Source organism: Salvelinus namaycush, chromosome 23 (genome assembly GCF_016432855.1).
Source record: "Salvelinus namaycush isolate Seneca chromosome 23, SaNama_1.0, whole genome shotgun sequence".
Lineage (NCBI taxonomy): Eukaryota > Metazoa > Chordata > Actinopteri > Salmoniformes > Salmonidae > Salvelinus > Salvelinus namaycush.
Window position 1 is genome coordinate 23,067,414 of NC_052329.1, and position 27,822 is coordinate 23,095,235.

At 43.6% G+C, this 27,822-nt stretch overlaps 1 protein-coding gene across 1 annotated transcript; it reads right to left on the bottom strand.

Annotated features, from left to right (window-relative positions):
- Nucleotides 1-2,809: 2,809 nt before the first annotated feature.
- Nucleotides 2,810-26,720, bottom strand: LOC120018542 (serine/threonine-protein kinase Nek8). Its single transcript, XM_038961762.1, has 14 exons — nucleotides 26,504-26,720; nucleotides 25,332-25,564; nucleotides 25,067-25,198; nucleotides 24,566-24,774; nucleotides 22,649-22,731; nucleotides 22,387-22,565; nucleotides 21,972-22,119; nucleotides 20,921-20,997; nucleotides 20,704-20,821; nucleotides 20,430-20,580; nucleotides 6,394-6,557; nucleotides 6,004-6,156; nucleotides 5,334-5,492; nucleotides 2,810-3,828 (listed from the first exon to the last, which is right to left on the bottom strand). Exons 1-14 carry the CDS (start codon nucleotides 26,718-26,720, stop codon nucleotides 3,800-3,802), a joined length of 2,052 nt encoding a protein of 683 aa, XP_038817690.1. The 3' UTR covers nucleotides 2,810-3,799.
- Between the last annotated feature and the right edge of the window lie 1,102 nt (nucleotides 26,721-27,822).

The following is a 27,822-nucleotide window of genomic DNA, read 5'->3' on the forward strand; positions in this document are numbered from 1 at the left end:
AACACTTCAAATAAGGGCTGTGTTTTGTGTAGGCTTACATTTGGATAACCTGTAAATCAAAGTTACTTTTTTTGTATTTTACCCCCTTTTCCAATCTTGTCTCAATGCTGCAACTCCCCAATGGGCTAAGGAGGCGAAGGTCGAGTCATGCATCCTCCGAAACATGACCCACCAAACCACACTTCTTAACACCCGCCGCTTAACCCGGAAGCCAGCCTCACCAATGTGTCAGAGAAAACACTGTTCAACTGACAACTGAGTTCAGCCTGCAGGCACCCAGCCCGCCACAAGGAGTCGCTAGAGCGCAATGAGCCAAGTAAAGCCCCCCCAGCCAAACCCTCCCCTAACCCTGACGATGCTGGGCCAATTGTGCGCCACCCTATGGGACTCATCGAACCCGGGTCTGTAGTGCCTTAGACCGCTGCGCCACTCTGGGAGGCCCTAGGACAAGGTGACTTTTATCAATAATTTGCCTGTATTTACCCCCCCCAAAATGAAATGCTAATTAGCTGCTAATGTGGATATCATAAAGAACTACAAATGTCATGATGATCTGGACAAGACTGCCGACTCGAGGCAAAGGTAAGAATCTCTGAATTAACTACCCAATGTCAGCTAAATTAATAAATTAATAAATGTATTGCTTCTACACCTGCATTGCTTGCTGTTTGGGGTTTTAGGCTGGGTTTCTGTACAGCACTTCGAGATATTAGCTGATGTACGAAGGGCTATATAAAATAAACTTGATTTGATTTGCTACATGGCACACCTGTATTTTGGGAGTTCCTCCCATTCTTCTCTGCAGATCCTCTCAAGCTCTGTCAGGATGAATGGGGAGTGTCGCTGCACAGCTATTTTCATGGCCCTCAAGAGATGTTCAATCGGGTTCAAGTCCGGTCTCTGGCTGGGCCACTCAAGGACATTTAGAGAAGACACTCATGCGTTGTGTTGGCTGTGTGCTTAGGGTCGTTGTCCTGTTGGAAGGTGAACCTTCTCCCCAGTCTGATGTTCTGAGCGCTCTGGAGCAGGTTTTCATCAAGGATCTCTCTGTACTTTGCTCCGTTCATCTTTCCCCTCGATCCTGACTAGTCTCCCAGTCACAGAAAAACATCCCCACAGCATGATGCTGCCACAGCCATACTTCACCGTAGGGATGGTACCAGGTTTCTTCCAGGCGTGATGCTTGGCATTCAGGCCAAAGAGTTCAATATGGGTTTCATCAGACCAGAGACTTGTTTCTCATGGTCTGAGAGTCTTTAGGTGCCTTTTGCCAACTCCAAGCAGGCTGTCATGTGCCTTTTACTTTAGAGTGTCTTCCGTCTAGCCACTCTGCCATAAAGGCCTGATTGGTGGAGTGGTGCAGAGATGGTCGTCCTTCTTGAAGGTGCGCCAATCTCCAAAGAGGAACTCTAGAGCTTTGTCCGAGTGAGAATCGGGTTCTTGGTCACCTCCCTGACCAAGGCCCTTCTCCCCCATTTGCTCAGTTTGGCCAGGCGGCCAGCTCTAGGAAGAGTCTTGGTTGTTCCAAACATGTGTGCAGGTGTGTGCCTTTCCAAATGATGTCCAATCAATTGAATTTACCACAGGTGGACTCCAATCAAGTTGTAGAAACATCTCAAGGATGATCAATGGAAACTAGATGCACCTGAATCCAACTTCAAGTCTCATACCAAAGGGTCTGAATACTTATGTAAATAACAACCTGTTTTCGCTTTGTCATTATGGGGTATTGGGTGTAGATTGATGAGGACTTTTTTTATTTATTTAATCCATTTTAGAAAAAGGCTATAACATAACAAAATGTGGAAAAAGTCAAGGGATCTGAATACTTTGAAGGCACTGCGTATATATATATATATATATAAAACACACACACCCACCACACACACAGTAGAGCTATAGATATCATGAACAAACCAATACATGTTTTCAACTTTTTCTAACTCCTGATTTATTGCTACCTCAATTCTCCATAAACTGTTTTCACAATCATTACAAATTATTTAACTCAGTTTTGACTAAAGTAATCTGACATGAAATAGCGACCAAAACAAAGAACATCGATTTCAAATTTCTTGTCCCTTATTAATTTCTAATTTGGTTGATATTAAAGAAAAGTGGACATTGTATTACATACAATAGGCATACTATACAGTGTTTATCAATTATCTGGTACATTATGTACAATACAAGAAAAGACCATTCCTTCTTATTTGACAGAATTTATAAAATGGCATATTCATATACCAACAACAAAGGCAGTAACTATGTAATAACAGCACAAATATAAATTGTTATTTGTTACATAATGATTGGGAAATAAGATAGTTTTTTTTCTCACAAAAAATTGTGTGTCAGTGGTACCACACAAGGTAAATGAAGAGGATTGTTCTGACAAATTGGCAACACTGCAGGCAAAGCACTAACATGAATCATGTTCACATTTCTTCCAAAAATGGAAAACAAAAAAATCTGCTTCGAAATCATCTTGGATACCAGACAGTGATGCACCTTTTTTTGCACTACAGTTTACCCACATTTTGGTGGAAAATGCATTGAAAGTATATGGAGCGTTACCTTTTTCACTGTGACCGGTGATCAGTTTAACCACCTATTTTTTACCACTACATCACTGATACTAGAGTGGGTGACAGAGAGATAGTAAGGAGCAGGCCAATAACATTGATTTCCTCTGTCTGGAGCACTTACCATCCCAGCCTGTTTGGAGGCTTTCCAGAGTAGGATCAAACTAGTGTATGCGTCCCAAATAGCACCCTTTTCCCTATATAGTGCACTATTTTTGATCAGGGCCCATAAGTAGTGCACTATGTAGAGAATAGGGTGCCATTTGGGATGCATCAAGGGTTCTAATTAAGCACATCATATCAAACTGGCTCATGCCTACGACACACACACAGCTGAAGAGCCAATATTGACTCTTAATGTGTCTCTCACACCTGTACCATGCTGTTAGTGGCACTTATACATACAACATCTTAAACAATCTTTGAACTCTTGAGGGTTGAAAGGTCTATGTGACTTGAAATGCATTTACAATAGTCAACCGTCTTAAAGAAAATGTCACTGTTCATGTGTTGTCTAAAAGTACCTTACTATGATACTAAACACACAATCTGTTATTGTGAATGAAAAACTTTCTAAACCAATTGATAAGGACTAATCCTAAAAGCACACAGATAACGTGCTCAAGATTTGAAGTGCCGTACTCGCTTGCTTCATTTGACTGACAATTCAGTTAGTAGGCTCACACGGTAGTGGCAGTCCTAAACGAGCAGCCTTCCTTCTTTACACACATTGTTTTATCTACCTCAATACTGGGTAAATAAAGCTACCAAACCAGTTAGACATCCTCGAACTGTGTATTTTATTATGCTAACCTCACTGTTGAGAGAGGACAAAACTTTACAGCAGGACAGCTCCCCAATTCCTGCAATTTCACTCCAATACTTTTGGTAAAGCATTCTATTAGCTACCAGCTACATAAGCTCAGGAAGCTAAATAGGATTGTTTTGCATTTGTTCCATAAATTGTGCCATTAATAAAGCCCCACCATTTACATAATACTGTATGAAAAACATAATATTTAAAAAATATAAACTGACTTGAGACAGGGCAACTGAAACTAAGATGTGCAGGAATCCTCCAACAACTTAGTAAACGACAGGCCACTGGAAGAGGTTATTCAGAGGAGGCTAGCAGTCCTTCACCTTGTGCCACTGTTTCTCTCCTGACAGCTACTGAAGGGGTGGACGGTGGTGGGATGGTTTTCAGAGCTGTATCATCTGGGGACTGGCTCCTCAAGCAAAGCTGAGAAAGAGAAAGAGTAATCAGAAGCCATCAACGTATCACTTACATTAGCACTAAAGACAGGCAAGAATATACCATCTTACACAATGCATGCATGTGTACAGTTACATACTATAAGGGGCCTGAGTCTTGTAAAAGGTTTCAGGACAGGTATTGAATTATTTCACTCTTGTATTTTAGATATCGATACACCCACATTTTCATCTTGATTACTTCACTTAGACACAATGCAGTAGGTGTGGTGACACAATAAAGTTTCTTATGCCCACACACAGCCATTGTCTACCATGCATTTAGTCATACTGTATCTGGATTAATGTACTACTCATACATTGATAAAATAACAAAACCAAAGGAAGTCAAATGTGGGTGAAATGACCTGTGGGAGGGCACTCTGGCTGCTGTGTTTGCATTTCAGGTCACTACCACATAGCCAGGTCAGAGTTACACTGCAACAGGACTTGGGTCTCTTCCAAAGATTAGAGACGTCTCTCTTACTTACTGACGAGATTTTTAAGTGCAATTTAATCTTTCCTAAATCTGCATCTATTTGTAATGGGAGGGTTGCTTTAGTTTATTCCATGCGTCATTTTAATAGATATTGGTTATGTCACAATTGGCACCCTATTCCCAATATAGTGCAGTACTTTTGATCAAAGCCCATTGGGTTCTGGTCAATAGTAGTGCACTACAAAGCGAATAGGGTGCCATTTGGGAAACCATCATTGTTTTAAAGCAGAGGAATTGCTGGCTTGTCCTCTATTCCTGATGAGGGACCATTCATCACAGGCTGGATAATACATTATCTTATTGAGGTTGGGGAACTATTCACATTACATGAAGATCCATAAACTGCATGCAACAACCTGAAATCAATAATTATGAATGTACAGTGTAAGGTAATAGTGAAATGTGATTAAATTATTACTGGTGTAAATAGAGACATACAACCTAATCAACCCTCTGCCTGGTTTAGTGGACATGGCACAGAGGATGCCTATTATCAGATACACTGGTTTGTTACATTCAGGTTTATAGAAGGAGCTAACCCCAGCTCATCTCCCCAATGACTAACGAGCTAAGCATGACAGGGAGGCAGGCCCCTGTTGTTCATTTTATTGCTTGTGGAGAGCAAGGCACAACTGATTGCCTCAACCACCGTTAATGAGCCTCTGTTACTACAGACCCTGAGGCAATGGAGACACAAAAAGCCAAACATGGGGCTTGGTGTTCACTTCTGATTTGACTGACTGGGAGAAAGCCACGGGAAAATCTGCATTGTGGGGTTAGCTAATTACCAAGCTATTAACAAATAGGCTCTTTCAGACCTTCTGTTCTACAAGGAAAAAACATGGATCTCTGTCAGCCACATCTAAAGAAGCTTGTTTCAAGTTTTACCTTACTTTCATCCCAGTGATTGCTGTTTGACTTCACCACATACAGTATGTGCTACTGGCAATTTCACATAATTTTCTTTAAAAAAAAGGTAGTAGGTAAAATATTACGTTTCACTGCCAGCAGAGTGTTGCCATGACAACATGCCACTGACGTCACCGTGAACGGGTGACTCTCGTCGAGCTGCACTGCCTTCGGTATCCCAGAATCCTCCTCTTTTCTTCCGAGGCGGCCACGGGCCCCCTTTCCCCAGGTATACACCTCCCCTTCTACACCAAGATAGAGAGAACAGAATAGTTACATTCTTCAGCACACCCCAGGATTCATGAATCTGCACAATCCTTAACAGACAGCCCTCTCTTCTCCTCCCATCTATCCCTCTCCTCTCCTGACTGCACAATGGCTCTATCTATCCCTGGGAGAGCAGATCTGATCAAAGACAGCCCTGAACAATGAGGTGACTGTGCCTGCCAACTCCCTATGGGACGTCGAGCTGATCATTGACACATTCTGACATGTATTGTGTCATTCTCCACAACTCTACCCTTTGGAAAATGTCTAACAGACCTCTGTTACAACATATTAAGGACCTTAAAGCAGTCGCTGAAAGCACAATTACAAAAGACATTACAGAAACAGATTGGTACAGTGTTCAATTAGCTCTTCTAATAAAGTGCGTTATCTAAGTTTACTGAGGACATCACGTTTCTCCAATATTTTATATAAACTGAAAATGTCTGCTTAAAGCATCTTCCCTGATTGCCAATGCCTCTTACTCACCTGATCCAATTGCCAGAGTGAATGCATCCCCACAGGCTGCCATGGTGATGCCCTGAAGGCCCGGCACCGGGTATGGCACACGACTGGTCCGGCGGGAGCTACAGCCCAGCTGACCATGCTGGTTACTGCCAAATGTGAAACACTGACCCTTCTCTGGACACATGGAACAGGGGGATTAAATGTGTGAAGATTGTTATTGTGTATTGTCACAGGACACATAGAAGCACATAATGGTATTACAATACAGTTACATGTTTTACTGTGTAAGCATGACACAGGGATGTCACGTCCTTGCAGCTTATAGGAACTTTGGGTTTCTAGTTACGATGGGTTCAGGAACTGCATGGTGACATGTCAGGCATACGAGGTGAAGACAAAATATAATTTCACCTGTGACAGCAACAGAGTGGGCTGTTCCAATGTCAATGTAAACAACCTTGTCCACATTCAGAGGTGCTGATTGGACAGGACTGAATAAGTAGACTTCTTCAATCTGGTCACAGGGGGCTGGCTCCTCTGCAGCATTAATCTTATCCAACCCCAGCTTGTTGAACCTAACCAAGCACATTTATAGGAATCGCAATTGTTTTCATGGCAGCACATGTATAGGCTTAAATGTAATTGATAAAGGTGCTGCATTTACACAGGCAGCCTAATTCTGATCTTTTGCCCAATTATTGGCATGCAAAAGATCTGATTGGTCCAAACCCAATTATTGGAAAACTATCAAAAGTGGGCTGCCTGTGTAAACACAGCCATATAAGAAAATGCCAATCTCCTACTCTGGCCATTTAATTAAAGGAAGTTTGAATCGTATCAAAAGGGAAACATTGATAACTTAAAAGTAAAGTAGATCCAGTTGACCTTATCAGCTAAAGTGTGTTTTATACAATATCACACTACAAAATTGTAAGGAGAAAAGTTAAGAAATGCTGTGTCATGTTCTGTAAGAATTAATTGAAGGGGAGTTTCTTGTTCTGTGTTCAAGGCAGATAAATATTCCGTATGGAGTGAGTAAGAGAGAGAGAGAGGGCAGGAAGTAGCTAAACCACATGTGTCTGGGCAATGCGATCTCTTATTGTGTATAAGAGATCATACAATAAGTTTTGTAGTGATTCCTATGTTGTTGATGTGAAGAATATTTCTTGGTCTGTGGTGTGTAATGGCGAGCAACCAGACGCAGCACTTGACACATTCATGAAATTGAATTGAAAACCCGCTGATATTGCCCACTACTTGATTTTTTTCATTGGCAAGATTAGCAAACTTAGGCATGACATGCCAGCAACAAACGCTGACACTACACATCCAAGTATATGTGACCAAATTATGAAAGACAAGCATTGTAATTTTGAATTCCGTAAAGTAAGTATGGAAGAGGTGAAAAAAATTGTCTATCAACAATGATAGACAACTTAGGTCTGACAACTTGGGTCTGACAACTTGGATGGAAAATTACAGAGGATAATAGTGGACGATATTGCCACTCCAATTTGGCATATCTTCAATTTAAGCCTACTAGAAAGTGTATGCCCTTGGGTCTGGAGGGAAGCAAAAGCTATTCCCCTACCTAAGAATAGTAAAGCCCCCTTTACTGGCTCAAATAGCCAACCAATCAGCCTGTTACCAACCAAAAAATGGTGTTTGACCAGATACAATGCTATTTTACAATAAACAAATTGACAGACTTTCAGCACACTGATAGAAATGACTGGCTGAGGGAAATGGATGATAAAAAGATTGTGTGGCTTGTTTTGTTAGACTTCAGTGCGGCTTTTGACATTATCGATCATAGTCTGTTGCTGGAAAAACGTATGTGTTATGGCTTTACACCCCCTACTATATTGTGGATAAAAAATTACCTGTCTAACAGAAGACAGAGGGTGTTATTTAATGGAAGCCTCGCCAATAAAATCCAGGTAGATCAGGAATTCTCCAGGGCAGATGTCTAGGCCCCTTACTTTTTTTTTTTTACTAACGACGTGCTTTGAGTAAAGCCAGTGTGTCTATGTAGTCGGATGACTCAACACTATACACGTCAGCTACCACAGTGACTGAAATTACTTCAACACTTAACAAAGAGCTGCAGTTAGTTTCAGAATGGGTGGCAAGGAATAAGTTAGTCCTAAACATTTCAAAAACTAAAAGCATTGTATTTGGGACAAATCATTCAAATCATGTAATGAATCAAGTTGAGACTAAACTGCTTGGAGTAACCCTGGATTGTAAACAGTCATGGTCAAAACATATTGATACAACAGTAGCTAGGATGGGGAGAAGTCTGTCTATAATAAAGCGCTGCTCTGCATTCTTAATAACAGCACTATCAACAAGGCAGGTCCTACATGCCCTAGTTTTGTTGCACCTGGACTAGTGTTCAGTCGTGTGGTCAAGTGCCATAAAGAGGGACTTAGGAAAATTGCAATTGGCTTAGAACAAGGCAGCACGGCTGGCCCTTGGATGTACAAAGAGAGCTAACATTAATAATATGCATGTCAATCTGTCCTGGCTCAAAGTGGAGGAGAGATTAACTTCATCACTACTTGTTTGTCAGAGGTATTGACATGTTGAATGCACAAGCTGTCTGAACAATCTGCAAGGCGCCGACAGAGATGGCCGCCTCGCTTCGCGTTCCTAGGAAACTATGCAGTATTTAGTTTTTTTATGTATTATTTCTTACATTGTTACCCCAGGAAATCTTAAGTTTCATTACATACAGCCGGGAGGAACTATTAGATATAACAGCAACGTCAACTCACCAACATTACGACCAGGAATACGACTTTCCCGAAGTGGATCCTCTGTTTGGTCCACAACCCAGGACAATGGATCGGATCCCAGCCGGCGACCCAAAACAACGGCGCCGCAGAAGGGGCAGACGGAGAGGTCTGGTCAGGCTCCGTAGACGGGCACATCGCGCACCGCTACCGAGTATACTACTCGCCAATGGCCAGTCTCTTGACAACAAGGTAGACGAAATCCGAGCAAAGGTTGCCTTCCAGTGAGACATTAGAGATTGTAACGTTCTTTGTTTCACGGAAACATGGTTCACTCGGGATACTTTATCAGAGTCGGTATAGCCACCTGGTTTCTTCACGCATCGCGCCGACAGAAACAAACATCTCTCTGGTAAGAAGAAGGGCGGGGGTGTATGCCTTATGACTAACGAGACGTGGTGATCATAACAACATACAGGAACTCAAGTCCTTTTGTTCACCTGAACTAGAATTCCTTACAATCAAATGCCGACCGCATTATCTACCAAGAGAATTCCCTTCGATTATAATCACATTAAACCCCAAGCAGACACAGACGGCCCTGAAAGAACTTCATTGGACTCTATGTAAACTGGAAACCACATATCCTTAGGCTGCATTTATTATAGCTGGGGGCTAATCTGAAAACAAGGCTCCCTAAATGTTATCAGCATATCGAATGCGCGACCCGGGCTGGCAAAACCCTGGATCATTGTTCTTCTAACTTCCGCGACCCATACAAAGCCCTCCCCCGCCCTACTTTCGGAAAATCTGACCACGACTCCATTTTGTTTCTCCCAGCCTATAGACAGAAACTAAAACAGGAAACGCCCATGCTCAGGTCTGTTCAACGCTGGTCCGACCAATCGGATTCCACGCTTCAAGATTGCTTCGATCACGTGGACTGAGATATGTTCTGCATAGCGTAGGACAATAACATTGATGAATACGCTGATTTGGTGAGCGAGTTTATTAGCAAGTGCATCGGTGATGTTGCACCCACAGCGACTATTAAAACCTTCCCCAACCAGAAACCTTGGAATGATGGCAGCATTCGCGCAAAACTGAAGGCGCGAACTACAGTTTTAATCAGGGCAAGGCGACCGAAAACATGACCGAATACAAACAGTGTAGCTATTCCCTCCGCAAGGCAATCAAACAAGCTAAGCGTCAGTATAGAGACAAAGTAGAGTCACAATTCAATGGCTCAGACACAAGAGGTACAGTGGGGCAAAAAAGTATTTAGTCAGCCACCAATTGTGCAAGTTCTCCCACTTAAAAAGATGAGAGAGGCCTGTAATTTTCATCATAGGTACACTTCAACTATGACAGACAAAATGAGAAAAAAAAATCCAGAAAATCACATTGTAGGATTTTTAATGAATTTATTTGCAAATTATGGTGGAAAATAAGTATTTGGTCAATAACAAAAGTTCATCTCAATACTTTGTTATATACCCTTTGTTGGCAATGATAGAGGTCAACTGTTTTCTGTAAGTCTTCACAAGGTTTTCACACACTGTTGCTGGTATTTTGGCCCATTACTCCATGCAGATATACTCTAGAGCAGTGATGTTTTGGGGCTGTTGCTGGGCAACACGGACTTTCAACTCCCTCCAAAGATTTTCTATGGGGTTCAGATCTGGAGACTGGCTAGGCCACTCCAGGACCTTGAAATGCTTCTTACGAAGCCACTCCTTCGTTGCCCGGGCGGTGTGTTTGGGATCATTGTCATGCTGAAAGACCCAGCCACATTTCATCTTCAATGCCCTTGCTGATGGAAGAAGGTTTTCACTCAAAATCTCACGATACATGGCCCCATTCATTCTTTCCTTTACACGGATCAGTCGTACTGGTCCCTTTGCCGAAAAACAGCCCCAAAGCATGATGTTTCCACCCCCATGCTTCACAGTAGGTATGGTGTTCTTTGGATGCAACTCAGCATTCTTTGTCCTCCAAACACGACGAGTTGAGTTTTTACCAAAAAATTCTATTTTGGTTTCATCTGACCATATGACATTCTCCCAATCTTCTTCTGGATCATCCAAATGCTCTCTAGCAAACTTCAGACGGGCCTGGACATGTACTGGCTTAAGCAGGGGGACACGTCTGGCACTGCAGGATTTGAGTCCCTGGCGGCGTAGTGTGTTACTGATGGTAGGCTTTGTTACTTTGGTCCCAGCTCTCTGCAGGTCATTCACTAGGTCCCCCCGTGTGGTTCTGGGATTTTGCTCACCGTTCTTGTGATCATTTTGACCCCACGGGGTGAGATCTTGCGTGGAGCCCCAGTTCGAGGGAGATTATCAGTGGTCTTGTATGTCTTCCATTTCCTAATAATTGCTCCCACAGTTGATTTCTTCAAACCAAGCTGCTTACCTATTGCAGATTCAGTCTTCCCAGCCTGGTGCAGGTCTACAATTTTGTTTCTGGTGTCCTTTGACAGCTCTTTGGTCTTGGCCATAGTGGAGTTTGGAGTGTGACTGTTTGAGGTTGTGGACAGGTGTCTTTTATACTGATAACAAGTTCAAACAGGTGCCATTAATACAGGTAACGAGTGGAGGACAGAGGAGCCTCTTAAAGAAGAAGTTACAGGTCTGTGAGAGCCAGAAATCTTGCTTGTTTGTAGGTGACCAAATACTTATTTTCCACCATAATTTGCAAATAAATTAATAAAAAATCCTACAATGTGATTTTCTGGATTTTATTTTCTCATTTTGTCTGTCATAGTTGAAGTGTACCTATGATGAAAACGACAGGCCTCTCTCATCTTTTTAAGTGGGAGAACTTGCACAATTGGTGGCTGACTAAATACTTTTTTGCCCCACTGTATGTGGCAGGGTCTACAGCACATATGTCAGAGTCAAGGCCCGCGGGCCACATCCGGCCCGCGAGAAGGTTTTTTACGGCCCCTGGGATGATCTTGATTTATTATTAGAACCGGCCCGCAGACCGCAGCAAGCCGGCAGCCCGCAGATCTTTTACACGCACCAATACTACATTTCCCACAATGCAACGGTGACGCACCGAGCAGTAGGCTGCTTCATTTCAATATTTATTGGCACAGCAGTCGTCAGCATCACAGTAAAATTAACTTTCAGATACCCATCAAAAATGGCAAAACGGAAGGTGGACACTGAGAACCGGGGGTTTCAAACAAGGTGGGAGTCGGAGTATATGTTCACGGAGGTAGCTGGAAAACCTGTGTGTCTTCTGTGTGGAGAAAGTGTGGCGGTACTGAAAGAGTATAATCTGAGACGACATTATGAAACGAAACACGCGGACAAAAACAAGAATATGGACATGGAACAAAGGCTACAAAAGGCAGAGGAATTAAAACGAGGCCTCAAATCTCGACAGGCTCTGTTCAAAAAAGCCAAATCACAAGGCCAGGCTGCTGTCAAGGCCAGTTTTATTTTGGCAGAAGAGATCGCTAAATCAGCCCGGCCATTTACGGAGGGGGATTTCATCAAAAACTGCATGATTAAAGTTTGTGACGAAGTTTGCCCAGAAAAAAGGCAACTCTTTTTAAATGTGAGTCTGAGCAGAAACACCATTGCCGAGAGAGTAGACCAGTTGTCCATCAATCTAAAAGAGCAGCTTGTGAAAAAGGGAAAAGATTTCATTGCATATTCCTTGGCTGTGGATGAGAGCACCGACATTTCTGACATTGCCCAGTTGTCAATTTTCATCCGCGGAGTGGACTCCAGCCTAAGCGTGACAGAGGAGTTTTTGGCTTTACGTCCTATGCATGGCACAACTACGGGGCATGATTTGTATGAAGAGGTGTCAAGATGTGTAAATGAGATGGAGCTGCCTTGGGAAAAACTCGTGGGTTTGACAACCGACGGAGCACCTGCGATGTGTGGACACAGGAGCGGACTGGTGGCGAAGATACGGGAAAAGATGCAAGAGGAAAACGCGACAGGTGAGCTGACAGCTTATCATTGTATCATACACCAGGAAGCGTTGTGCGGTAAAGCCTTGAAAATGGAGCATGTAATGAGCATCATCACGCGCACAGTTAACTTTATCAGAGCCAAAGGTTTGAATCACCGCCAGTTCAAGGCATTTCTGACGGAGTTAGAAACGGAGCATGGTGATTTGCCTTATCACACAGAGGTGCGATGGCTAAGCCAGGGAAAGGTGCTTCAAAGATGTTTCGAGCTTCGTGAGGAGATTTGTCTGTTCTTGGACAGCAAAGGGAAAGACAACACAACTCCGAGACGAAATGTTTCTGTGTGAAATGGCTTTTCTGTGTGACATTACGAGTCATCTGAATGCAATGAACTTGCAGCTGCAGGGTCGGGATCATGTCATCTCTGATATGTACAGTACAGTGAAGGCATTTAAAACCAAACTGACTCTGTGGGAGACGCAGATGCGGAAAGAAAATTTGAGCCACTTTCCCAGCTGCCAGACCATGAAAGAGAAGCTCTCTACCAGTGCGTTCCCGAGCGCACAGTTGGCTGATAAAATAGGTATGCTTGCCGCTGACTTTCGACGCCGATTTGCTGACTTTGAAGCACAAAAAAGCAGGTTGGAACTGCTCGGTAACCCATTTGCTGTTGACGTGGAAAGCTCACCACCAAACCTCCAAATGGAGTTGATTGACCTCCAATGCAATGATGCACTGAGGGCAAAATATGCGGCAGTGGGTGCTGCGGAGTTCGCCCGTTTCCTCCCCGACACAATGCCCCAGCTGCGCATCCAGGCTGCTCAAACGTTGTCTATGTTTGGCAGCACATACCTGTGTGAACAACTGTTTTCTTTGATGAACCTGAACAAAACATCACACAGAAGTCGACTTACTGCTGAACACCTCCACTCAATTCTGAGGATTTCCTCAGCTCAGAGCCTTACCCCGAACATTGATGAACTTGTGGAAAAGATGGGACACCACCAAGTATCACCCTCAACCTCAAACAAGTGAACATTACTGTGCAATCACATATTTAGAGTTTTTACTCAGTTCAAGTTTAAAAGTTAAAGTTTAATATTTGTTTTCACTGCATGTTACTTCTCCTTAAACAAAGTGTTGTTTTTGATTAATAGATTTTTGCACTTTATTTTATTGTATTTCAATCCAATTATATTTTAAAAATATTTCAGTTGAGTGGATGATAGAAAATTGCTATTATTGTTTTTTTCTTTGAAGTAAATTTAGCCCACTTTTGCTAAAATAGAAAATATAGGCTACTGATGGTGCCTTGAATACCGGTTTCTTTCATTTAATGTTCATGTTATGGGGATTTTTATATAAAGGAAATTTGTCTTTTGTGTCTGTTGAAAATTAAAGATTACTGACAGAGCCATAAGAAAATATTGCTTTATTTATCTGATCATATTGGAATATATTTGTTAGGTTTTCAGTAGGTTCAATTAGGTTCACTAGACTATATGCGTCATTTAAAAATTTTTCAATGAACATTCGAACAGTCCGGCCCTCGGCTTGTAGCTAAATTTTTTATTTGGCCCTCCGTCCATTTGACTTTGACACCCCTGGTCTACAGTCAATCACAGACTACAAAAAGAAGACTAGCCCCATCGCGGACCACGATGTCTTGCTCCCAGACAAACTAAACAACTTCTTTGCTCGCTTTGAGGACAAAACAGTGCCACTGACACGGCCCGCTACCAAAACCTGCGGGCCCTCCTTAACTGTAGCCAATGTGAATAAAACATTTAAACGTGCCGGCCCAGACGGCATCACCAGCCACATCCTCAAAGCATGCGCAGACCAGTTTGCTGGTGTGTTTACGGACATATTCAATCAATCCTTATCCCAGTCTGCTGTTCCCACATGCTTCAAGAGGGCCACCATTGTTCCTGTTCCCAAGAAAGCTAAGGTAACTGAGCTAAATGACTATCGCCCCGTAGCACTCACTTCCGTCATCATGAAGTGCTTTGAGAGACTAGTCAAGGACCATATCACCTCCACCCTACCTGACACCCTAGACCCACTCCAATTTGCTTACCGCCCCAATAGGTCCACAGACCACGCAATCACACTGCCCTAACCCATCTGGACAAGAGGAATACCTATGTAAGAATGCTGTTCATCGACTACAGCTCAGCATTTAACACCATAGTACCCTCTAAACTCGTCAATAAGCTCGAGACTCTGGGTCTCGACCCCGCCCTGTGCAACTGGGTCCTGGACTTCCTGACGGGCCGCCCCCAGGTGGTGAGGGTTGGAAACAACATCTCCACCCCGCTGATCCTCAACACTGGGGCCCCACAAGGGTGCAGGGCTCCAACTCAATCATCAAGTTTGCAGACAACACTACAGTGGTAGGCTTGATTACCAACAACGACGAGATGGTCTACAGGGAGGTGAGGGCCCTCGGAGTGTAGTGTCAGGAAAATAACCTCACACTCAATGTCAACAAAACAAAGGAGATGATCGTGGACTTCAGGAAACAGCAGAGGGAGCAGCCCCCTATCCACATCGATGGGACAGTAATGGAGAAGGTGGAAAGTTAAGTTCCTCGGCATACACATCACGAACAAACTGAAATGGTTCACCCACACAGACAGCGTGGTGAAGAAGGTGCAGCAGCGCCTCTTCAACCTCAGGAGGCTGAAGAAATTCAGCTTGTCACCAAAAACTCAAACTTTTACAGATGCACAATCGAGAGCATCCTGTCGGGCTGTATCACCACTTGGTATGGCAACTGCTCTGCCCACAACCGTAAGGCTCTCCAGAGGGTAGTGAGGTCTGCACAATGCATCACCGGGGGCAAACTACCTGCCCTCCAGGAGACCTGCACCACCCGATGTCAAAGGAAGGACAAAAAGATCATCAAGGACAACCACCCGAGCCACTGCCTGTTCACCCCGCTATCATCAAGAAGGCGAGGTCATCTCTAGCCACTTTAATAATTAAAAATTGGATGTAATAAATGTATCACTAGCCACTTTAAATAATGTTTACATACCCTACATTAGTCATCTCATATGTACACTGTATATACTGTACTCGATACCATCTACTGCATCTTGCCTATGGTGTTCGGCCATCGCTCATCCATATATTTTTATGTACATATTCCTTTACACTTGTGTGTATAAGGTAATTGTTATGAAATTGTTAGATATTACTGAATGAAGCACAAGCATTTCGCTACACTCGCATTGTCACGATCGTCGTAGTGAGGAGACCAAGGCGCAGCGTGATGATAATAAATCTTCTTTTTAATAACGAAGAAGACTGAACAAACTATACAAAATAACAAAACGAACGTGAACGCTAAATGACACGAGTGCAGACATGCAACATCACATAGACAATAACCCACAAACCAAACTGGAAAATGGCAACCTAAATAGGATCCCCAATCAGAGACAACGATAAACAGCTGCCTCTGATTGGGAACCAATCTAGGCCACCATAGACCTACATATGCCTAGACTACACACACACACACACACACACACACCTAGACAATACAAAACAATCATATCCACCCTCGTCACACCCTGACCAAAATAATACAGAAAACATAGAATACTAAGGTCAGGGCGTGACACACATTAACATCTGCTAACCATGTGTGGGTGTCCGAGCCCCTCCGAGCCCCCAGCTCGGACACCCATGCATACCCCACAAACCATGTCAGAGGTCTCTTCACAGTTCCCAAGTGACATTTTTTTTTTTTTTAATTGATCTGAACTAAACTAGGGAGTTTTTCCTAGCCACCTTGCTTCTACACCTGCATTACTAGCTGTTTGGGGTTTTAGGCTGGGTTTCTGTACAGCACTTCGAGATATTAGCTGATGTACGAAGGGCTATATAAAATAAACTTGATTGATTGATTGAACTAATAGCCCCCAGCTCGGACACCCATGCATACCCCACAAACCATGTCAGAGGTCTCTTCACAGTTCCCAAGTCCAGAACAGACTATGGGAGGCGCACAGTACTACATAAAGCCAAGACTACATGGAACTCTATTCCACATCAAGTAACTTGTGCCAGTAGTAAAATTCGGTTTTTAAAAAACAGATTAAAATACACCTTATGGAACAGTGGGGACTGTGAAGCAACACAAACACATGCATACAAAACACACAATAACATACGCATTATACACACAGATTTTGTGTTGTAGACATGTGTTAGTAGAGTAGAGGCTTGAGGGAACTCACTTAATATGTTGTGAGATCTGTTATGAATATATGTGTAATGAATACTCTGAGAAAAAGGTGTGGATTCACGCACAGAAGATGTTTATTAAGCCTTCGCAGAAGGCAGGAATCGTGGTCGCAGGCAATGGTCAAACACAGGTAGGCAGTCAAAAAACAAACAATACCTCACAACCATACAAACAGAAAGAACTGAAGAAAATAGGGAGCTGATGAGACCAGGTGAGAAACGAACACCGGTGAAAACAATGAAAGACAGGGCTACGTTCCAGAACACAAAGAAAATACACAAGGTTGACTAAGAAAAGAAAAGCAGAACCTTACCTGGTAAGGGCAGTGATGGGAGCGTCCGTAGAACTGAAGTTCCGAATGAACCGGCGATAGAAGTTGGAGAACCCAATGAAACGTTGGAGTTCCTTAACGGTGGTGGGTTTGGGCCAGTTATTGACGGCGGTGACCTTGTTCTCATCCATGCTGACCCTTCCAGGTGTCAGTACAAAGCCGAGGATGTTTACAGGGGTTACATGGAAGGCACTCTTGTCTTCACATAAAGGTTATGTTCAAGGAGCCTTTTGCACATGCTGTATGTGTTCCTTCAGGTAGTAAATCAGGATGTCATCAATGTAGACGATGAGAAAGCGGTTGATCGTATCCTGGAAAACCTTGTTCATAAAGGATTGGAAGATGGCGGGGGCGTTCGTAAGGCCGTAGAGCACGACCAGGTATTCGTAGTGCCCTCTAGCGGTGATAAAGGTCGTCTTCCAGTCGTCGCCTTCACGTATACGGACAAGGTTATATGCACTTCGCAGGTCGACTTGTTCAAGGGTCGCTGGGATCAGAGGAAGAGGGAAACGGTTCTTGACCGTGCGTCATTCAGGGAACGATAATCAATACACGGATGGAGACCACCATCCTTTTTTCCAACGAAGAAGAAGCTGGATGCAGCCGGGGAAGAAGGACGGATGAAACCGTTTGAGTGATTCATCAATGTAGTTCTCCGTTGCCTCATCAGATAGGGGGTAAACACGGCCCTTCGGTGGGGACACTCCAGGGAGTAAGTCAATAGCACAGTCTCCTGGGCGATATGGTGGCAGAGTGGAGGCCTTGATTTTGCTGAAGACATTGCTGTACTGGCCGTATTCAGATGGTATGGTGGGTGGCACTGCCAAGGCAGAGTCCTCAATGGTGATGGCTCTGCAGGGTAGGCGGAGACAACTGGAGAAGCAGGTAAAAGACCAGGACAGTAGTTCACCTTGTTGCCACGAGATGGCAGGGTCGTGACGACAAAGCCAGGGGTCTCCGAGAATGAGTGGATGTTTGGGGGATGAGAGTGCCATGAGTTGAATGGTTTCGGTGTGGAGGGTGACGCTCTGTGTCAGGTGCGTGATGAAGCCTGTGCCCAATGGCTCCCCGTCCAGGGTGTTAATCCTTAAGGGAGGGGTGACAGGTGTTAGATCAATGTCAAGCTCTTGAACTAGCTGGTGATCGATCAAATTACCTGCTGCTCCCGAATCTATCAAGCCTTCTACATACTTGGTAACCCACTTCACGGTTATCAATACTGGGACGGAGAATTGCTTCTGGGAGATATTTAGAAATAAGGACATGCCTACCTGCATGGCAGCGGGGGGAACCGGATCTCTCCGTGAGGGGGCGAACAGGTCAATGGCTGAGTAGATGATCTTTCCCTCCACAGTATAGGCAGAGCCCTTCTTGGATTCGCTTTTGACGTTTGATACACGGGAGAGGAGCATGGCCCAACTGCATGGGCTCTGGAAGACTCGGACGGGATGACGGAATCATGGAAAGAGAAGATTTCGGGTTTCTGGGTGGTAGAGTTCTTCGGCGGTCGGCGATGAGGTGGTCGATGGAGATACGAATATATTGATTTAAATCCTGAAGGTCACCTCTACAGGCCAGCTCCACCTGATGTTACCTGTTGAGCCCTCTTCGGTAGACAGTAAGTAAAGCAGCCTCATTACATCCACTCGTTGCAGCCATGGTGCGGAACTTCGAGGACATACTCGGCAGCTGAATTGCGTCCTTGTTGAAGTTCTATGAGGAGGTCTCCTATAGGACGACCGGAGGGAGAGTGATTGAATACCTCTTTGAAGGTGTGGAAATGGGTCTCGGATCCGAGTTCTGTGCTGTTGGCAGTCCATATGGCGGTGGCCCAATCCAAGGCTTTGCCTGTGAGTAGAGACAACAAAATCCACCCTGCTCTTGTCATTGGCGAAGTTAGTGGGGTTGTGCTCAATGTAATTTCTGCATTGCATCAGAAATCCCTGACATTTCCCAGGTGAACCGTCATATTTTCCAGGCATGGGTATGAACGAAGGAGGGCTATGGGTTACGATACCTGGTGTCGGAGGTGTAGGGATAGGCTGGAAGAGAAGATGGAACATTTCCTCCATAAGCTCCTCTTGCTGGGTTAGGCGCCGCTGTAGCTCCGCTGAATCCATTCCATATTTAGGTGAGAATACTCAGGGAGAAAAAGGTGCAGATTCACGCACAGAAGATGTTTATTAAGCCTTCGCAGTTGGCAGGAATCGTGGTCGCAGGCAATGGTCAAACACAGGTAGGCAGTCAAAAACAAACAATACCTCACAACCATACAAACAGAAAGAACTGAAGTAAATAGGGAGTTGAGACCAGGTGAGAAACGAACACAGTTGAAAACAATGAACAAAAATGAAAGACAGGGCTACGTTCCAAAACACAAAGAAACAGGGCTATGTTCAAGAACACAAAGAAAAAGAACACAAGGTTGACTAAGAAAGGAAAAGCAGAACCTTACAGTATGTCATGTTTTTAAAATGTATAACTGCCTTAATTTTGCTGGACCCCAGGAAGAGTAGCTGATGTGGATCCATAATAAATACAAATACACTTCCCTGCTATAGCACTCAGACCTGGATTCAAATACTATTTGAAATCTTTCAAATACTATGAGCGTTCGCTTTATCCTGTCTGTAGTGGCAGATAGGCAAGGTTTTCAGTTTTGAGAATATTATATTGCTCCATTAAACCAGGAAAACTCAATCAAGCACAGATCAAGTATTTTAAATAGTATTTGAACCCAGGTCTGATAGCACTGTGCTCATTCTCCTTACCCTTGCTGTAATAGAACCCTGCTTCCTGCCCACAAGGATTTCTGGTGGATGGGTTAACTATCAGAGAGTGTTTGTCACTGTAAGATAATGCTGCCTCACTGGATATTGGCCCAGAAGATAATGTCATACACCACCTCTATACATCCATGCATTAGTTTAACACAACAAAGCATGTACATGAAGAGCTACAGTATGTCAGTGCTTAAGCAAGCAGGGTGTTGGTGCAGTGGAAATCAAGGGCATGTTTCACCTTTAATGTGAGCTCTGCTTTTTAGTGAGTTGTTAATGAAAAGGATCACTCACATTAATAGTAACCTTTGTGGAATGCCTGTGCAATTTCACAGCACTTTCATGCAAATGACTGATCATGTTAATTATGTTGTTAGTAGTCTATAAAAGAAGGTAACTTTACCTGTTGCTGCCACAGGCCAGAATGCTGTTCTGGGTGCTGATAACCATGGAGCAATCCACTCCACACAGCACCCTGTGGGCCTCAAACTTCCCTGGCACACACACCTGCTGGGGAGAGTTGTGGGAGTCCTGGGTGCCCAGCCCCAGGCGACCTGCCAGAGGGGGAAGAAAGCAGAACATTCTGTTAGAATGCCAAGCTCTCCCACAGACACTGCTGACATAAACCAAGAAACACAGAGAGACTGATGACCCCAAAAATAAACTTGCTCATTTACCATTGTCTCCTCTTCCCCAGGAGAATACTTCTCTGTCATTGGTCACAGCAAGCACATGGGAAGCACCACATGACACCTGGACCAGCTCGTATCCGAGTAAGGCCTCTACAATCTTGGGCTGGGCATTAATACATAGAGAAATAATATAACGTTTTTTTCACCGGAACGACTGACCACAATAATGTTTATAACAAACCTCAAAATCATTGACATTTACCTGTGTTACGTCATTAAAATTTCCATGTCCGAGACAGCCATTGCTTCCACTTCCAAATGTCATAATAATACCTCGGTCTGCAAATTGAAAATAAATAGAGGAGATTATAGGTACGATGAGTTGATGGGTGTGGTTATATCACAGTCTGGGCCAACCGTGTGAGTTTTAATCCCTAACAAGGGAATGCTAACTTGCTCCACCACGGTGATAAATGGTGACGAGGGAGCAGGAAATAGAGCTTGGGCTCAGAGGTTCTTTAATCCTGTGTCATCTGCTTTTGATATTAGACTAATGACAGCTCCCTCAAGACTATGACTAATGGTGTATCCCGGTTGGAGAAAGTGTACCTCCTAAACGCCAAGCCAGCAGTGTGGTGATTGCATTCTGTAGGGGAGAACAAACACTGATGAATGTTCTCTTGTCAGAAGTGCAGTGAAAGAGGTGATTACATCCACACGTTCAAATGCAGCTTCCATTCCTATGCTGCTCCAGTGCTTTATGATAGTACTATACTGCAGTGTGTGTGTGTGTGTGTGTGTGTGTGTGTGTCAGAGTGTGTGCTTAGCAGCAAAAACACACAGTGAATAAATATTGATTTCCTATAGTGAAGCTCCCCTACTGAGGCTGACCTGACACGGATGCTGTTGTCCCCAGCAGGAAACACAATGAGAGATGGTCTGCATCACAAATGGCACCATATTCTCTATTTATAAACTGGGTGGTTAGAGCCCTGACTGCTGATTGGCTGACAGCCGTGTTATATACCACGGGTATGACAAAACATTTATTTTTACTGCTCTAATTACGTTGATAACCAGTTTATAAGAGCAATAAGGCACCTCTGGGGTTTGTGGTATATGGCCAATATATAGCTAAGGGCTCTGCGATGCATTGTGCCTAAGAACAGCCCTTAGCCGTGGTATATTGGTCGTATACCACACCCCCTTGTGCCTTATTGCTTAAATAGTGCACTACTTTTGACCAGAGCCCTCCAGATTTGGGCACTATATATGGAATAGGGTGCCATTTGAGACATTATTATGGCCTGTACCTGTCATACAGGTGGTGAAGAGATCCCCACAGGACACAGACTTGATGGTGACTCCAGACTGGCCCTCCAGGAAGCGAGAGATGAACTGTGGCTGCATCTGTTCTACTGCACCAGGCAGAGTGGGCTCACCAGATCCTACTGACGGAGCCTGGCACAGCACCATTAGGACGTGGTTAGGAAATGTGTGAATACTGGTGATATTAAAGACTATACAGATAAGACTCTCATATTGTTTTGAAAACAAATCCTTTATCTTATCATCCTTTAACCATTCTAATGCATAATCTGAAGATATTAAAGAGGCAGCTAGTAGCTTGTTGGTTAAGGTAAATATTGATATATGAAGCCATAACTGAGGTTGGCAAGCCTCATTCAGACAGAGAAGGGATAAGGGGATCAAGAAACCCAATCTGACCTCCCAGGTGATGAGTCGGCCTGACTTGGTGACACCCATCTTCTGTGTACGTCCCAGGGCCACCTGCAGCACCTCTGTGTTGAGCATGGGTAGACGCAGAGGCGCAGAGATTCCACTGCCCCATGTGTACACTGATGACAGGGGGAAGGAGTGCAACTTTCCTGTTCCCATCCGTCCATCTAGTACAGACAGAACATTATACGAAAGGTGTTAATTATTACAGAACTGGTTCAATCATGGATGTGGGTGGAATGTCACTGACCTCTGAAGGACCTTGTGCCGGTCATTCGCCCTCCTTGTCTACCATGACCCCCTGACTGTACGGTGGACAGTGGTTTCTCAATTCTGGACCAGAAATCAAAATGTCTTTTGAATATTGTATACATACATTTCCATCAATGGTAATGTACATGTACAGTTGAAGCCGGAGGTTTACATACACTTAGGTTGGAGTCATTAAAACTCGTTTTTCAACCACTCCACAAATTTCTTGTTAACAAACTATAGTTTTGGCAAGTCAGTAAGGACATCTACTTTGTGCATGACACAAGTAATTTTTCCAACAATTGTTTACAGACAGATTATTTCACTGTATCACAATTCCAGTGGGTCAGAAGTTTACATACACTTAGTTGACTGTGCCTTTAAACAGCTTGGAAAATTCCAGAAAATTATGTCATGGCTTTAGAAGCTTCTGATAGGCTAATTGACATCATTTGAGTCAATTGGAGGTGTACCTGTGGATGTATTTCAAGGTCTACCTTCAAACTCAGTGCCTCTTTGCTTGACATCATGGGAAAATCAAAAGAAATCAGCCAAGACCTCAGAAAAAAAATTGTAGACCTCCACAAGTCTGGTTCATCTTTGGGAGCAATTTCCAAATGCCTGAAGGTACCACGTTCGTCTGCACAAACAATAGTGCGCAAGTATAAACACCATGGGACCACACAGCCGTCATACCGCTTAGGAAGGAGATGCGTTCTGTCTCCTAGAGATGAACATACTTAGGTGCGAAAAGTGCAAATCAATCCCAGAACAGCAGCAAAGGACCTTGTGAAGATGCTGGAGGAAACAGGTACAAAAGTATCTATATCCACAGTAAAACGAGTCCTATATTGACATAGCCTGAAAGGCCGCTCAGCAAGGAAGAAGCCACTGCTCCAAAACAGCCATAAAAAAAGCCAGACTATGGTTTGGAACTGCACATGGGGAAAAATATCATACATTTTGGAGAAATGTCCTCTGGTCTGATGAAACAAAAATAGAACTGTTTGGCCATAATGACCATCCTTCTGTTTGGAGGAAAAAGGGGGAGGCTTGCAAGCCAAAGAATACCATCCCAACCGTGAAGCACAGGGGTGGCAGCATCATGTTGTGAGGGTGCTTTGCTGCAGGAGGGTCTGGTGCACTTCACAAAATTGATGGCATCATGAGGGAGGAAACATCTCAAGACATCAGTCAGGAAGTTAAAGCTTGGTCGCAAATGGGTCTTCCAAATGGACAATGACCACAGGAATACTTCCAAAGTTGTGGAAAAATGGCTTAAGTACAACAAAGTCAAGGTATTGGAGTGGCCATCACAAAGCCCTGACCTCAATCCTATAGAAAACTTGTGGGCAGATCTGAAAAAGCGTGTGCGAGCAAGGAGGCCTACGAATCTGACTCAGTTACACCAGCTCTGTCAGGAGGAATGGGCCAAAATTCACCCAATTTATTGTGGGAAGCTTGTGGAAGGCTACTCGAAACATTTGACCCAAGTTAAACAATTTAAAGGCAACGCTACCAAATACTAATTGAGTGTATGTAAACTTCTGACCCACTGGGAATGTGATGAAAGAAATAAAAGCTGAAATAAATCATTCTCTCTACTATTATTCTGACATTTCACATTCTTAAAATTAAGTAGTGATCCTAACTGACCTAAAACAGGGAATTTTACTGGGATTAAATGTCAGGAGTTGTGGAAAACTGAGTTTAAATGTATTTGGCTAAGGTGTATGTAAACTTCTGACTTCAACTGTATGTATACATTAGATAAATGTTGTTTTCTTATGATGAGTCTGGTGACTAGAAGCTTCAGGCTTTGGTTGTGTCCAAAATGGCACCCTATTCCCTATATAGTGAAATGTATAGGGAATAGTGTTCCATTTGCGATACAAATTTTTGTGGCATTCATTACCTGCGCATTTTGACGTTGCCTATATCAGTGTAGAGGTTTAGCAGGGGTCTGATGCAAACAGGGTGGGCCATGATCTCATTGAGCTGTGGGCGTTTGGACGGGTCCAGATTGAGCATGTTCATGATGAGCTGCCTGAGTTCTGTACTGTACCGGTCTGAGATTGGGGCAAAGGTACCGCTCATGATCTTCAACACTAGGGCAGGTAGGTTCTGTAAAAGAATGAAGAGTGAGTAAGCCCAAGGAGAGGAGTTACATTTTCAAACTATGCTAATGTGTTGATTTTTTATGGGTTTACTTTTGGACCAGTAAACTTTAGGCATCATCCCACAAATTGGAATACATTTTGCATGGAGATAGAAAGATAAAAGCTTCAAAGTAATGTGAGATATAGCATTGCAAGTTAATCATTTCTGGATCTATTGACACATAATTCCAAAGTGCAAAAACAGGTTATGAAATTGGAATGACAATGTATGAAGTGTATTTGAAAAGAATGTGTACAGCAGCCTCGAAAGCTCTCTTGAGGCTGGCTAGCTCATATAGAACACAGCCCAGGGCCCAGATATCACTCTTCTGGTTGTAGGGCTTCCCCTCACACAGCTCTGGAGAGATGTAGCATGGGGTCCCCACCACCTGAATGGAAATAAAACAAAAACAAAAGATAAACTCTACTGCCAATGCTGCCTATGACTATGCATTTCATCAGAGTACGCATTTGGCCATTACTATGTAGTCAGGTGACCAATGCTACGTCATATCCACTCACAGTGTAGGCTTTGCTCTTGCTGACTAGGATTTTGGAGATTCCAAAGTCGCCTATTTTGACGATCATTTGATGCTTGTCAAGCAGAATGTTCTGGGTCTTCAGGTCGCGGTGTAGGATGAGCTTATTGTGCACGTGGTACAGGGCCAGCAGAATTTGGACAAAGAAGTGCAGGATGGTGTCCTCATCCAGCAGGGAGTTACAGCGCTTCTGAATGTAGTCGGCTAGGGTTCCACCTACAGTAAGAAAGCAGGAATATAATACAGCTACAGTAGAATAGATCATGCTCTCAGGCCACCCAGAGTTTTGTAACATAATGCTGTGCCCTTTATCATATATCTCCTGAAGCGCTCCAACAGGGACTGACATCTGATGAGACTGAATAAGATCTCATGGGGAACGTCTGACAAGCAAAACATATTTGACACCCTATGTTACAGTGTCAGACTTTCTATGTACCTGTTACGGATACAGGTATTCTGTGTGTGTGTATCCTGTGTGTTTCTTTTCTCTCATTCTCCCCTCACAGGTGGCAATCATCATTCCCCAATCAGTCACCAATCAGAAGACACACCTCCTCCTGTTTCCATTACCCAATCACATCCCCTTTCCCCTGGTTTAAAACCCCATTCAGTTGTTTTCTCTAGAGCTCAATCTCTCTGTCATGCAATCTCTCTGTAGAGCGCTTGTGTTTGCAACTACATGTCACTTTGTCCATTACCCTGTGAGTTTTGGTTATGGTGTTTGTTTGATGGTGGGAAAGGGGGTACCAAGAAAAGTTGCCCATGGGCATACACTACCCGTAGGTAAACTTTGTCTAAATACACTAGTTAGAACTGGGCGGACCACCACATCTGTATTTTTGGTTAGTTAGCTAGCTGTTGTTGAAGCAGGTAGACTAGCTTAGGGGTGTTTTTGAATGCTTATTATTTCTTTCCTTGGGTCCAGCTCAGCCCCTTTTCCCGCTCCCCATTACCGTGTGTTTACAAATAAACCATGAGTGTTTGACGGTAGATTTTAAGTTGTCTGTGGTTATTTGTTCTCGCTGTTACTTTTTCACTGTTATAATTTGCATGAGTTATGTTACGGGTCTTGTTGCCATCCCCCCTAGACTGTAGAGCCAAAGGGATTTGTAACAGTACCTTATGTGATATGGGGGGGTAATGTGATAGTACCTGGTGCATATTCCATAGCAATCATCAGAGCCTTGTCCTCCAGGAAGTTCTCATAGTACTCTATGATGTTGGGGTGGTTGAGCAGCTTCAGCACCTGGCACTCGTTCTGGGCAGCAAGGCGTTCATCACGGGACATCTGCTCTACTGGGATCTCCTTCAGGATCACAAAAGCCCCATCACTGCGCCGGCGACACAGGTGCACTATCCTGTCACACATGACATGGGAAAGTGGAGAATGAGTAGTGTGGGGAAGAGTTGGAAAAGTGCATTCTGGTGTAGGCTATCCCCTTACAGTGGGCATATTTGCTTGTACACTTTTGAACATTATTGACACTGATATTGGTGCTATGTAACGCATGTGGGCATTAGAAAAACATCTTAGAACTAGAGTTTTACCATTTATATAATGGGCAAATAACATAACACATTACATTTATGACTAAAAAGTCAACACAGTAGCTTTGCACTCATCATGTACTAGTATTATACTATTTTGATTAGGGCGACCATAGAAGTAGAATGAGCGCTTAATTCTAATTGTATGAAGGCGGGCCTTTTAATAACAGATGCGCGCGCCGTTCCGGTACTCGACTGAACCAATTTACATGCGTTTTGTATTTTGGCAAATAGACAAGCTGCGAAGTTTTTAACTTTAACTTAAGTTTGACAGTAAGATAAATAAAACGTCACAAAAAAGTATAAATAAGGCTACCGTGCCTTAGCGATGTAGTTTCATCAAGAAGTTCAAAGTTAATAACTTTTGGTTTACCCAAAAGCTCCTCTTCCGACCACTTTGATTTTCTCATACTTCTCCATCTCCTCTGCTCAAGGCTGTAAAAAAAAAAAATCGAAAGTCGTCTCCAGGCAACACTTCCCCTGCTCCTACAGGGAAGAACTTGGGACAAAAAGCACGCGGATCTGAAAGCAAGCTTCTTCTGTTTTTCTTGGGCAATTTAATGGTTACTCAAAGGCTTTTTTGTTGTAGGGTATTATTGAATGCTCATTCATATCATTTTACTAAATTAGATTTTGTCGTCAGTAATACTGTGTGTGTGTAAATGAGAGGGTTAATCTCCACACTATCTCTCCTGTTCTAGGTACGACTGCAGGTAACAGTGTCTAGACGGCATGTAATTATGGAGTGCCTTCCCCTCGGCTGAGATAAGCAGGCAGCTGCCAAGCTTGGCTCCTGTTCTTTCTGCTTCCATCTCTGCTCTAATGCGGGCAATAACAAACGCCTTGTCAGGTCTGTAATACATTGGCAAAACATCACAGCCTTCATCATTTGAAGCAGCCCATTTTCTGCTTATTCTCAGATA

Coding starts and splice junctions, on each gene's coding strand:
- LOC120018542 (XM_038961762.1), bottom strand. CDS start 26,720: ATGTGTGACAGGATAGTGCACCTGTGTCGCCGGCGCAGTGATGGGGCT. Junction 25,565..26,503: donor TGCTATGGAATATGCACCAG/GTACTATCACAT, acceptor TTCTTACTGTAG/GTGGAACCCTAGCCGACTAC. Junction 6,558..20,429: donor CTGGCCTGTGGCAGCAACAG/GTAAAGTTACCT, acceptor GTGCTTGGTTAG/GTTCAACAAGCTGGGGTTGG.